At 39.3% G+C, this 13,358-nt stretch overlaps 1 protein-coding gene across 2 annotated transcripts in view; it reads right to left on the bottom strand.

Annotated features, from left to right (window-relative positions):
* The window catches only part of si:dkey-34e4.1 (carboxyl-terminal PDZ ligand of neuronal nitric oxide synthase protein), a 67,343-nt gene that overhangs the window by 27,268 nt on the left and 26,717 nt on the right, over positions 1-13,358 (bottom strand). For both annotated transcript variants that reach the window (XM_034710347.1, XM_034710348.1), the window contains exons 3-6: positions 4,335-4,427; positions 4,104-4,162; positions 2,810-2,918; positions 1,246-1,387 (exon numbers count right to left, since the gene is read on the bottom strand). In XM_034710347.1, coding sequence (XP_034566238.1) covers positions 1,246-1,387; positions 2,810-2,918; positions 4,104-4,162; positions 4,335-4,427 — 403 coding nt within the window. The remainder of the gene's footprint in view (positions 1-1,245; positions 1,388-2,809; positions 2,919-4,103; positions 4,163-4,334; positions 4,428-13,358) is intronic.

The raw sequence follows: 13,358 nt of genomic DNA on the forward strand, positions 1-13,358 counted from the left end.
CAGAAGCCACTTGTGACAACACATTTTTAAAACATTATGTGTCAACTGTAACATCACACAGAGGCCTCCTTCATTTAAAATTCTCTTTAAAAAAGTATTAAAAGCGCTCCACATGAGGTCAACCTATTGAATATTATTGATTTATGTAGTTCAAACGCATACAAATGTCCATCTGAACAGTTCATGTCTACAGCACTTCATTAAAGTGTGAAATATTAAACAATGGATGGATTGCCATAAAATGTTATATGGACATTCATGGTGCCCTTAACCCGTATGCAGTGACGGAGCCAAGGGGTGGCCATGGCAACCTCTGAAAACTGATTGGCCACCCCTGTGGCCACCCTGAAATTCTTAAACATGATTGGCTATCTGTCATGTCAGAGGCATTACTTATATTGAAATCAGCTATTGTGTTGTTGTGTTTCAACAAATTGCAGATTCAGTAGTTTCTTTGCATTTGAATATTGTTTTTGTTGATGCTTTGACTTTGGACAATCATCTTCATTCAGTCCTTAAAGAGTTCAGTTCAGCAGATTTAAATGTTGATACTCTGTCAAGTTACATTTTTAATGTTAACATTAGAAATGTAAAAAAAAAAAGTAACATTTTTAAAAATGATTTTATAAAAATAAGGTCAAAACTGACTGGCTCCACCACTGCCCGTATGACTGTTGGTCTCATGACTTTCCTTCAGTAGAGTTTTCCATCAGCATCAGCTCTGCTCTCTAATTATCAGCCTGTTAGCATGCCGCCTGCAGCGCTGACCAGTTGTGATTTGAGCTGTGGCTAATACGCTTACCATTGACAATTACCTCACACAACCCCACTTAAAAAAACTAACTATCCCTTTAACTTAGAACAAAGCTGAGTATATGCGATGCATAATTTCACTCGACATTCCCACAGGAGAAGAATGTTTATATCTAGCTTTGTGTTATTTAAGCTCTGTTTGGTCCACAAAGAGTTGTAGGCTCTGTAACAGCTGGGAGGCACAGAAAAGCAGCAGGTGTTTGAACATTCATAAACAGAAACTTAACTGTACAAACAGACTCTAGCTCACAAGACAATAAGCAAACAAAGTGAAATAATTTATATTCATAAGCACCATCGTTTTGTTTTGTTTGATTCTTCATAGTTGTGAAAAATCTGCTACAGTAAAATAACCAAAATGTGTATTTTTCTTTCTGTAGATTTGATGTCCTCAGAGAGGAGATGCAGTAAAGCTTTTTTGGCAGGCCTCACCATTACTGCTGGATTCCTCTGTAGACTTGTCACTCTCTCCGTCCGCCTGTCCATCAGCATCCTGCTCTGCATGCTCCAGACTGAGCTTATGGCACACTTCAAAGGCCTGGCCTACTGTCCGTACAATACGCATGGCCTGAGTCTGACAGGGGAAGGAGAGAAACACGCACACAGTTTGAGATAGAAGTTTGATGTTTGGAGGAGAGCTATTCATTAAGTATGGAACTTGTGTCTGCGTTAAGACGAGTTAATCAGTGAAATCAGCTGCTGTAGATAGACTGAAAACATGCACGCTCTCAGTCATCCTTGGCAAACAGTTGAACACCCCCGGCTCAGAGACTAATAATATCACTTCTATGGAACATTTCTCATTACAGCTGGCTGACAATACCAGATGTCTGAGCCAAGACAGCAGCCACTTGTAACAACTGCTGCAACACAGCTTAGACTGAGGGAAGGTGTCTGCAATGAGCTACATTATGTGCTGTTGTCTTGGTGTGCATCTATTCTGCATTAGTTGCAGGTTAAAGATCGGCAGGGCTAAGCTGATGGATATCAAAGACACTGGGAATTGAATTGTAGCCCAAAATTGATTTACTGAGCTAACAAAAAGCAGGAAATTAGTTCTTGAGAAAAAGATACAACTGAAACCAGAGAACCAAAACAACTCTCAGGCGAGAATAGTGTAATGCATCACTTTGAGTTCTGCAGGCACTTAACTGCTCGGTTGCTGCCTTCGTCTCGGGATTCAAATCAAGGATAAATGACGGCAGCAAAGTCTAAAGAGATTGAATCTTAGGAATCTAGTGCAGCGATACTGCAGATGAAGCGGGTAAAGCTGAAATCTCTTGTCCCCACTAATTTGTTTCTCAGTGTATGTATGATAACTGACGGTTTCATTATCACTTATTTGAACAAGAAATCTCAGGGGTGATGTAACATAAGAGCAGCAGCGAAGTTGAGCATGAAGCCTATTCCCCAGGAAAGTGTTATCTAATATTTAACAGCTCTGTATCAGTAGTTAAATGTTGAGGGAATAGTTTAACATCTTGGGAAATTGAGTGAGATGTAGGACCATTAAATATGAAGCTACAGCAGAGAGATAGTTAGCTTAGCTTAGTATGGAGACTGGGGAAAGGATATAAAAGATATCCCTGCTAGGACATTTGATGAGGTTCTGATAGTATAATTATTTTACTGTCAAACAGAGCCACAGTAGCTGTTAACCCTAGCTTAAAGGTCCCATATAATGGCATTTTTAGCTGTTCACAACATGACCTAGTTGTCTTTAAAGACAATATTTAGCCTATGTAGAGAAACTGCAGCCTCTCAGTTCTGACCTCATTATCCATGCAGTGATCTCAGTTAGCAGGGGGGCTGTGAAGATGAGGCATTGCACTGATTAACTGCCTTAATGATGTCTGACGGGGAGAGTGTAGACCAGTGCAGATATATGCAGAGGTGGAAAAACACCAAAACAAATATGCCAAGTGCTCCAGAAGAATTTTCAGAATCTTTTCAGTTTCCGTGTATGGAGGAAGTGTTTGGGTGGATGTTTTTTTACCTTCTTTTTTGACTTGAAGACGTTACATCTGAAGGAATTATTGGACCCATCCCTTGCGATGTAGCTGAAGATTTTTAGGTCCTGGGAGTCGTGAGACACATAAAATATCCTGCAAAATGTGACAGGTTGAAAAACAAACATAAAAAGAAAAAAACAAGATCAACATAATTTCTTCCTTAATGACAGATTACTCTGATACACAAAGTAATTAGGGAGAATGAGTTTACATAATGCAGATATTAAAAAATTCAAAAAGGAACACTCACTGCAGGATATTTTATAAAATCAGATGTCACTGCTTTACTTAATACTCTTTCTGTATTACTGTACACATTTTCTGTCCTTTTCAGGAACCCTGACACAACACAACACATCCATAGCCGTGCCCTCAGAAACATCAGCAAGGACACATGTATTTAGCAAACATGGTTCTTTAATGGGATGTGGCTTTGCTAAGTGTTAATACATAATTTACACACACACATACAGGTTGGATGTTTAATGTCACTTAAGCAGCAACCCACTTCTTTAAATCTCTGAATGAGGCCATAATGAGGTATTATTGTGTGCTGTAAATGTTTTTTGAAACCCCCAAAAAGCACCTGATATTCGGTTGTTTCAGAATCTTCCTCACCAAAAATAATTACATTTTACAATGCTCCTACCTTTTCTGCCCTGCTCTTCAGCTGGCAGGTTGTATCATTTTGACACTTTAGGTTTTAATTGCTATGAGCTGTCAAGCACTGACTGACAGCCTCACAGGCCCGTTGAGAATTAGCATCACAATAACAGTGAAGTCGGAGGGGAGCTGAGGCTAATAGATGGATTTTGGGCCTATAATCAGAGCTACTTTGTAAAAACAAGCAATTGAAACTATATGCATCACCTGAAAAAAATTACATACACGAAAGTACACTAACATATGCTCAACTAACACCACGAACAGGTTATGGATTATTCATTATTCTGCCTTATGACTGTAAATGAATTTGGCACAGACAGTATACTACATTAAAGCACATAAGTCCTGCATGGCAAAGTACGTGGGATGGCCTATAAAGCAAGCATCAGCTCTTTCCACTGAGGCTGAGTTAAAGGGTCTAATTTCCACTGAGACACATATAGTATGTAGCATGGAGTACACCCACAGTAATTACTCCAGTAAAAGCTAACACGAATATGCAGAGTGCAATGAACAGACTGGAAAACATCAGGCAGTTTAATCCCTGGAGTGCACAAAGCCACAGTGTTAATAAACTTCATAGTCAAAGGTCTGAGAAGAGGCGTGACTGACCTGTAGATGGGATCTTGCATGATCATCATCTTGCTCTCATCCCATGTCCACTCTTTTCTCTGAGTGGAAAAAAAGATGAATGTGATCAAGCGCAGCTGAAGTAGATTAAGGCCAGAAAGTTATGCACATGTTTTATAACTGATATGCAAAAACTGGACATAAACAGACGCTACTTTCACGTTTTTTAATGAAGGAAAAAGTGGTTCTATACGTTTTTAAGTTATGACTTACTTTCTGCTTCTTCCTTAGCATAATCTTGACCCCGTCCACAGACACCACGATGCTGACCTTCTTCTTCTTGATGTTCTTGGCCTTGAATTCATACTAAAAAAAAAAATCAGAAAAAAGAACCAGAATTTAGTTTTAAAAACTCATATCATTTAAAATGTTCTGCATCAAATTAGTCAAAATTATGACTGCATCAGGCATCATGGTTTTGAGTTTTTGGAGGTACAGCATGGCCAGTATAGGGGCAGAACCTGACTTTTCTGACTGGGGTGGCCAAACTAGGACACTAACTTTTACAGGGAGGGCATTAAGTATGTCAGCATTTATTAACCCTTCTATCTCCTGAAATTAGATCTACTTTAATTCTATCACTGAAGTAAGATGTTATATTCCTGTTTATATGTTTTCACTTTAAGAGGTAACATTTAAATCCTCTTGGCTTGAATCCTTGCAGACTTAAAAATGTCAAATGCTACTATTTGATACAAAAAGAAAAAGAAAATGTGCTGCATATAAAATACAAAAAATGCTCCTAGCAGCCTCTTGCAACTCCGCCCGAATAATTTATTTTAACACAAGTCATAAGTTAGGGATACGCTCTACTGGGATTTTTTTTCTGCACTTCACTGTGCCACCAGAAAGCCCATTTGTTTTTGCACTATGTGCAGACACAACACTTAATAGTGGCAAAAAACTCATACAACCCCACTTAAAAAAAACCCTGAAATATCCCTTTAAATCCTTTGTTGCATAGGGACACATTTCCCTTTAAACTAGTTCTGCGGCAAAAGATGTCTTTTTATTTGATCACGTGCATATCAGAACCCCAAATGACCTCTTCAGAATGCTTGTTATGTCCAAAAAAAGAACAAGAAAAAAAAATGATGTTGACCTAAAGTAACTGTGTTAAGTGGTGGATGTCAAACCACATGCAGTGGATTTCCCTCGATAGAAGCTGCAAAATTTTACTTTGAGCTTTTAGCAACACAAAATGAAGATCATAACCCCAGTGAATTATAGAAAATGTGAAGTTCTTGTTTTAGGTCAACATGCATGCATGTGCTCTAACATGCAGCTACACTGCACATACACAACTGTGTGTGGCTCTACCTTTCCACTGCAGTGACTCTACATCCTGCCTTACATTTGGCTTTTTAATGGAATTCAGAGCATGGATGGGAACAATCTGTCAGTATTAAAGCATCATCTGCAGTGCACTTTAATACATCAGAATCTTTAATATCCTGGCAGCTTGCAGTGGGAGTACTTATAAAGTCTTATGAGTACATGTAGCCAAGCCAAGGAAATGATCTCAATAAGCTCTGGTGGCAGAGAAAGGATGGACAAAGATGAACAACAGAGGATTGTAAACGACAAAGTTTGCCCGACTTCATCTGATTTTAGTCCCAACAAATATTAAAATACCACATTATGGTTTAATCTTACGTGTGTGTCTAATAACATTAAAAGTTTGCTTTTTCAGTGAAATAATCCAATTATACAAGCTGGGAGGACTTGCCACAGACTGATTAGTATTATGTTATATAAGTATAACTAATCTAAAAGGCACAAAACAAAGACCACAGCAGCCAAATTTGGTTATATTTAAGAGAAAGGCCAAGAATGTAAATTTGCCTCCATGTTATTTGCTGACTTGAACACAACAGCTGTGTCTGCATCGAGTTGCTCAAATGTTTCCACCTCGTCAGCTGTCCAGACTCTCTGCTGGAGAACTCAGCAAGGCCGGCCCATCAACTCACATCAGTGTTGCTTTTAAACATGAAACAGGGTTTAACCCTGATTCACTACCAGCTGTCACAGGCTACAGGGTGACTGTCCGGTCACAGCCTTCTATCATGTTACAAACTGCAGGTGTTTGACTTTTACTTTTGAGCCATGAAAGTATAATGTGGCTCACTCAGAATCAGATATGGTTGTATGTCATGTACGGTAGCTAACAGCTAGCTGGAATATTTAAATAGAATTCTGAATATTTAAATACTGATACGTTTTCTATCTGTTAAGCATCAAGCTGAATGTGACAGCTAGCTTGGCTTAGCTTTTCAGACAATTTGAATTTGCATAAGAGATACATTCCTGCTGAGAATTAGATTGGAAGATTCATACTACTCTGATGGATAGCTTAGCTCAGCGTGTAGACGTTAAAAAAACTAATTTAAATAAGCATAATTTGGTACTGAGAATTAGGTCAGAAGATTGATACCATACCTCTACAGTAAATCTGTTAAGCATAAGGGTCTATGTCCACTAATACTGTCTTTGCTTTGGCACCAGCAGCGCCTCTTTTCTATTCAAACCAATGCCAGTTCAGTGGTTTAAACACTCTGCATCCTCAGTGTGAAAATGCCCAGAGCATCAGCTGATTTAAGTTGATTGCGCCCTCAGCTCTCTCAGTTGAGTGGACACTGTCCCTAAGGCTGGAGGTGACAGTTAGCTTAGCTTACCATAAAGACCAGATACACAGGGCAACAGCAACCTTGGCAAAGACAGTAAATATGCCAACACTTCTAAAACTTGCTATTAGTAAATAGTGCAAGGCTTACTATGTCCTCCTACAAGCAATCTTTACACTGAGGTTAGCTAACTGCTTCCTCGCTATATTTTCACAGTTAGCCAGTTAAATGAGAATTGTATCAATCTTCTTCTGTAGTTCTTTTAATAATTTTAATTGTCATATTGCCAAAATTCACCCTCTATGAGCTCTGTTTTTGGTCTCCACCAGTTATAGTAGGAATTATCTCTTTCGTTAGCAGCTAAATTGTCAAAAATGCTCACTAGCTACTTGCTAAATGTGTCTGTCTGCTGTTTGGTACTGAGCAGGTAGTTTAAAAGAGGTTTTTACGAGCTTCTTAGCACAAAGTAAACGCTCACTGTGATTGAACAAAGTAAAGCCAGAATATTTAATATTATTGATGTAATGAAACTGGATATAAAGCTTTGCTTAGCTGGAAGAGCAAGATCTGGTTTCTTCTGAGGATGAACACTACAAGCAACATCTCCAGTATTGTTTTTTCCACTGTCTTCTCATACATATTTAATTATAAAAATATAAATACACTGAATACCCCTGCTTTCTTTCTCAAGCTCAAACTAAATTGTGCCGTACAGTCCTTACAAACTGTAGAGTAGCCAAAGAAACATCAAGGTTTTACAGTTTTTAATCACGTCTTCTCTTCATGACCACAAATTGAGGTAAAAGTTGAAGTGCGAACAATTCTCTTTCCTATTTTTAAGATCTGCTACTGCTGACAAAGCATTTCTGACAGCAGCTGGCAAAGCTTCTCAGGAAACAATAAAACTCAATTTTGCAGCTTCAAACATTCTGCCAAAATGTTAACATACAGTAGAAGTGAACGGTGGAGGACAGCACGATGAATACGTAAAAGGGAGAGATGAGAGAATATGTTGTTCAAAAGAGGGGGGTTAAATAAGTGCTCATATAGAAAGGAGGCATGTGGAGGAAAATAAAGCCCAAAAAGATGAGGGGGGGAGATGAGCTGATAGGAGGAGACAGGAGGAGAGGAGCTAAGGAGACATCTGTTGTTATGTAAGGACCTCCTGCAAACTGTGACCTTTTACTCCAGCAACACAATGCTGCTGTGGATCAATTAGCCAAGCATTATGAACAGGTTGAACACAGCAGACATGGTTATGAAATAATTTGGCTTTGGTGAAAGTCTGATATGTCGTCGCTGTCTGTGAATGTCTGCAAAGACTGACAGTAATGTCATGACGTAAGTGATGCAATACTTTGACACATTTGTTTCCATCTTTCACATACCTTCTTTCATGCTAATTTTCTGCCTGTGTCTGTTTGAAATGCCCTGCTCTGCCAGCCCCGGATCCATGGTGATTAAAGATTCAGCCTCTAATTATACAGAAGCGAGTCCTGAGAGAGCTGATTAAATGGAGAATAGGTTTAGAGAGGGAGAGCAGGAAACACACCGCGGAGACAGACTGAGAGGAATGGGGAAACGCTCAGGCTGCAAAGTGAAGCAGAATGAGATGAAAGGAAAGTGCCCATGTGAGAAACCAAAACCCAGCTAGTGAACTTCCATTTATCTCCATCAGTACACTTATGAACCCTGAGGAGAATCTACTGATATTAAGAAAAGAGTATCAGCTCTGGGGCACATAATGACAAAGGGCAATTCAGGAAATACTAATTAAGGAGGAAGAAGGAATCATGAATTCTGGGGACTAACCTGGCAAACATGCAGCTCTGAGGCACAGAAAGGTTGTAAAGGATACCAGACGAGGCAAGAATACACTTACTTAATGCATTCTTTTTTTTAAACCTTTTAGAATTTAACACCTTTATTAGCTGGTCACGAAAACGATTCTTGTCTTTATATCTAATCTCCCCCACTCTTGGTTCTTATTCCCTTGATGATTTTTATATAACACACCAGTTGGGATTGTATTGAGGCTTAAAGTTATACATAATTAAAGACTTAAGCACTTGGAGTGACAGGTGGATGCTTCTAGCTGTCTGCTGGGTGTTAGCCACTTCACTGAACTTGACCTCTTGGCCGTATTTGTGGTGCTGGAGCCTCACGGAGGGTTTTCATGCAAATATCGGACATGTGTCTTGCTGTGAAGTTCTATGCACTGACAGAATACATAAGAGGCCTGTGCTCCATCTGATGTCATTGAGTTCATCTCTTACAGGTTAGCACTGATTAATAGATGTTGGTGCCACCCTTATACAGAAGGGCGTTCAATGCAAAAAATACTATTCAGAAGTAACAGGGATTTTAAGACAATTACTGAAATGGTTCTTCCCCTTCTGCATGTCTCTCTGTTCATAGTTGTTATATATTTATTGGGCTAGTTTTATCTTGGTAAGTTTGTGCGTGACCTCAATTTTGTTGATATTGTCCTCACAGAACTCTATGAGGGCTCAGCAGTTTTACCCGGGTCCAAAACTCACAACACAAAACCTGTTTCACCTGCACCTGGTACTTTCTTCTTCTCTTGTTATGTAATAGTGGTTGATAAACAGCTTTCAGATGGGCTACAGCCACCGTCTCTGGTGGTTGTACTGCATTACAACCTGAACCGCAGAAAAATAATGGATATTTTCTTTTGGATGAGATGAACTTTACAATTATTTATGAACTGACAACTAGTATTCAAATATTTGAAAATCCTGGCTCATCCTTACAACCTTGTTTGCTGGTTAGTTTGTTCTGTGTTCATCAAATATTGATTCATTTGTGGTGACCTGTGCATGTGTGTCAGGTTTGTCATTGGCTTCGCCCATTCACAGAACTTGGGTTATAGTAATGGTTTCTGTTTTTACCCTACTACTTGTTATGCAGTCTCAAGGCTCTTAGATAATGCGATTTTGAGGTGTGATATTCAGCTCCCTGTTATACCTGCTCTACAATGTGTAATGCATGCAGGTGAAATGCTCTGATCATCCTTCAAAGGCAGTAATGGAGGGGGGGAGACAGTGGCATTGGAGCTGGCAGGGCCAAACAGCGTTGTGTGGAAGCTGTGCCTCCCGCTTAATGCGATGTGAAATTTCACACCAAACACCAATTTTACGCCTTTGCAGGGTTCAATGTGTAAGTACATGGCGGATCTCTGTTCTGGCACTTTTACAGTATTGCAGTTGTACTTAGGGACCGCCAACAATGGAACTTTATTCTAAAGGAAAAACAGATAACCCAATTAACCTGTCAATTGCCAATGACCTTGCCTTTGGGCTACATTATATAACTGTGAAGCTATGATAAATAAGCAGCCGCCAACTACTTTACTTTACTCCAGGTCAAACTTCTCACCCAAATATGGTTACGTCTGGCAATGGAAAACCAACATGGCAGCTGTAATAACCCTAGATCAAGGCTACAAAACGGATTCCCAACAACTATGTATGATGTCACGTTGGCTACGTCCATTTCTTGTAAACAGTTGATGTAAATAATACATGATGCCGGAGCATTACAGTGAACCCCTGCAAAAGTAACAAAAGCATTCTAGCTGGCAGGATAACAATGTAAGATAACGACAATTGTTAGTTTGGGACAGCAGGACTCTTAAAGAAGAAAACCTGCTGGAAACTCCTATAAGAGAGGGCCAAACAACTGAGGACGACCAGGCCTAACACACACCTGCCATCTCAGGCACCTTACTAACTTCTTAAACACATTAGTGCTGAAAAAAAAAACTATCACACAGCTCTTCTATTATTCACAGCTTATGCCAGCATTCTGGGGTAGCAAAATGGGACTTTGCAACTTCATTCACAGTATGAAAATTTTATATTTTCTTTGCTTAAGTGCCAAGTGTTGTGAAATATTCAAGCTTTTAATGCACTTGGTTTGTTATGGTTTTCCTTTAACCAACAGTGGAACAAACAATTAAAAGCTCCTTACTCACCCTGAAGCTTGAACATGTCAGGTTCCGAATCTTTCAGATGAGGCAGAAATACATTCCAGAGAGGAGCTTAGTTTAGTTTACTCTGGTGTTGAATATTCTGAGACTTTCCGAATCCTGATGACGCCTTGATGAGTCACACGTGAGTTGTAATGAAAAGTGTATGACTAATACGTGTTAAGCACCGGGCTTGAAGTCCTGACATACACTCTTAAAAGATTGGTCTTAACACCTTTAAACCGTGCATGCTTGGAGAGTGTTGCAGTGCTCCAGTAAAGCCCAGGATTCAGAGTGAGGGAGTTTGTTTCTAATCTTTCTCAGTCTGGATGTGTGCATTAAAGCCGTCAGATTCATCAGTCTTTGCAGACAGCGTAACAAATTTCAGCCAACGTTCCTCAGCAATCTATTATGAAAGTGTCAAACAGAATAGTGATGGCTGTTGCTGTTTGTGCACAAAATGAGAAAAAGGGAAGCAGACCCTCTATAAAATTTAAGAACCCAGTTTAAAAGCTTCTGCTGCTCTAAAACAGACAAAACATATTAAAAGTTCAAAACAGAACAGAGATGACACAAGGCCATTCGGTCTTTATTAATAATATCTAAGCAAGCCAACACAGTAGAATTTAGAATGACAGCTTCAGTGCACTCAGAGTATAACAAGCTATGACCAAAGCTCAACTTTAATCATTATTTTATCTCTCAAAGTCATCGAGAACTGAGAGCACAGCTGGAAAACCAGTAGCCTCAAGCTTCTGAGTGTGCTGAACTCATAGTGTCCTCTATTTTAGATTTTTTTTCTGATAGTACTTTTGGTCTGTTCATCTTTGTGGTCCAGACCAAAATACCTCTACAACTATAAGAAGGGTTACCATTCTATTCTAGCATTAATTGTTACCAAAGGATATAACATACTGACTCTGTTCATCCATGGACGTTCCCTCCAGCATCACCAAAAGGTAGACATTGATTATTAATGTAATAACTCCACAACACGACTAAGTAGCTTAAAATTTATGCTCTCCAGAGGATGAACGGCAATACCTTTGGTGATCCTTTCATTTCTAAGGTGGTCCCAAATTCAGTTTTAGTTTCAGTTTGATACTTGGTCGATAACAAAATATCTGCAAAACGGATGGCACTCTGATCAGCTTGTGTTATGGGTTTTAAAGGGCTGTCCAAGGTTCATTACTTCATTCACAGTTCATTACTGAATTTCAACAGTTAAATAAGGGATAATGTATGGTTAGCAGGTGGTTATGGGAAAAAGAATCCTGACAGGGTGACCAATCAGACTCAAGCATCTTACACAGCCGGACGATCAGTAAGAAAGCCGGGTAATAATTGTTATTTAATTGTATTTTGAATCGTATGTTGACAATTCCATTATTTAGCACTTCAAAACAGGCACTCTCTGCATTGGCTTTTTTTTGGTGGGTAGCAAAACACAACACCCACCACTAATGACACATAAATGGAGGTTAAGAACTTTACAGGACAGTACCCAATCTTTGGACACAAGCCGATTGACTGGTGGAAAGTCAGTGAAAAAAATAATTTACTAGATCGGCAAAGTGGGCCAACCAGTATCTCTGCACACCAGCAGAGATCTGGCCAACACAGACAGACCTGGTTCTAAATTCAGTGATATCTTGGCTTAACACCTCAAATGCTAACTTGAGAACAGTCACTTGCCTCTGTTACCAAGGAAATTCAAACAAGTAAAATGCAAAGATCCAAGTCTCGGTGTTGAGTTTGTAGAACATCATCAACTGAATACAGGACAGTCCTGAAATAAAGCATATTTCATTACTATATAAATCTGTAAATTACTTTTGTTTCATTGTTTAATAGTTATAAATCTAACCCCATCCTCTGTTAACTGTGTCTCCAACATAGTCAGTTTAAAACACTGCAAATACAGTTTGGATGTTTATTAATTTGCATCAAAAATAGTTTGAAATTGAATAAGTACCCCCACTGGCTAAGATTTAGATGAGGAGATTGTCTTCGCTTGGAGACAGTAAGCTTAAGACTATAATGAAGATGCAAACTTGATTTGTCCTCAGACAGCACAATGCCAATCTGCACCATGTAGGTAACTAATATGGCATTTTCTTGATCTCTACAATAACAAAACACCTAAAATGTGAAGTTATGTTTTTTATAGGGAGACGAATAGGATTTTTGAGGTGTTTATCTTTGGACAAAGCCAGACACGTTTCTTCCTCCTGCTGCTCGTTTTATGCTAAGCCAAGCTGAGACTGACATTGATTTTCTCAAAAAGGATCCCAAGACACATATCAAAATCCATCCTTCCTCACATAACACAGAGGATAAGGAGGCTTGGGTCTCAGAGCAAACTGTAAAGGACGCCCAAGAGGACGAGACTGAGTGTAGCAAACTCCACTGTTGTGATGTTGATGCCTTCTTTCTCAGCTCCCAGTCATCACTGAGGAGTAGTTCTGCTGCAGATAAATAATCCTCCTTCAAGGCTCCAACAGGCACCGGTCAACAACCTTTTAATGAAGGGCCTCAGAGTCCTTCACTTGATGTTTTTTTGATGCACACTTCAAAGTCTGGCATCAGAGAGATTTAAATGTAAAATTTCGCAAGGGACAT

This window comes from Notolabrus celidotus, chromosome 19, assembly GCF_009762535.1.
Source record: "Notolabrus celidotus isolate fNotCel1 chromosome 19, fNotCel1.pri, whole genome shotgun sequence".
NCBI lineage: Eukaryota > Metazoa > Chordata > Actinopteri > Labriformes > Labridae > Notolabrus > Notolabrus celidotus.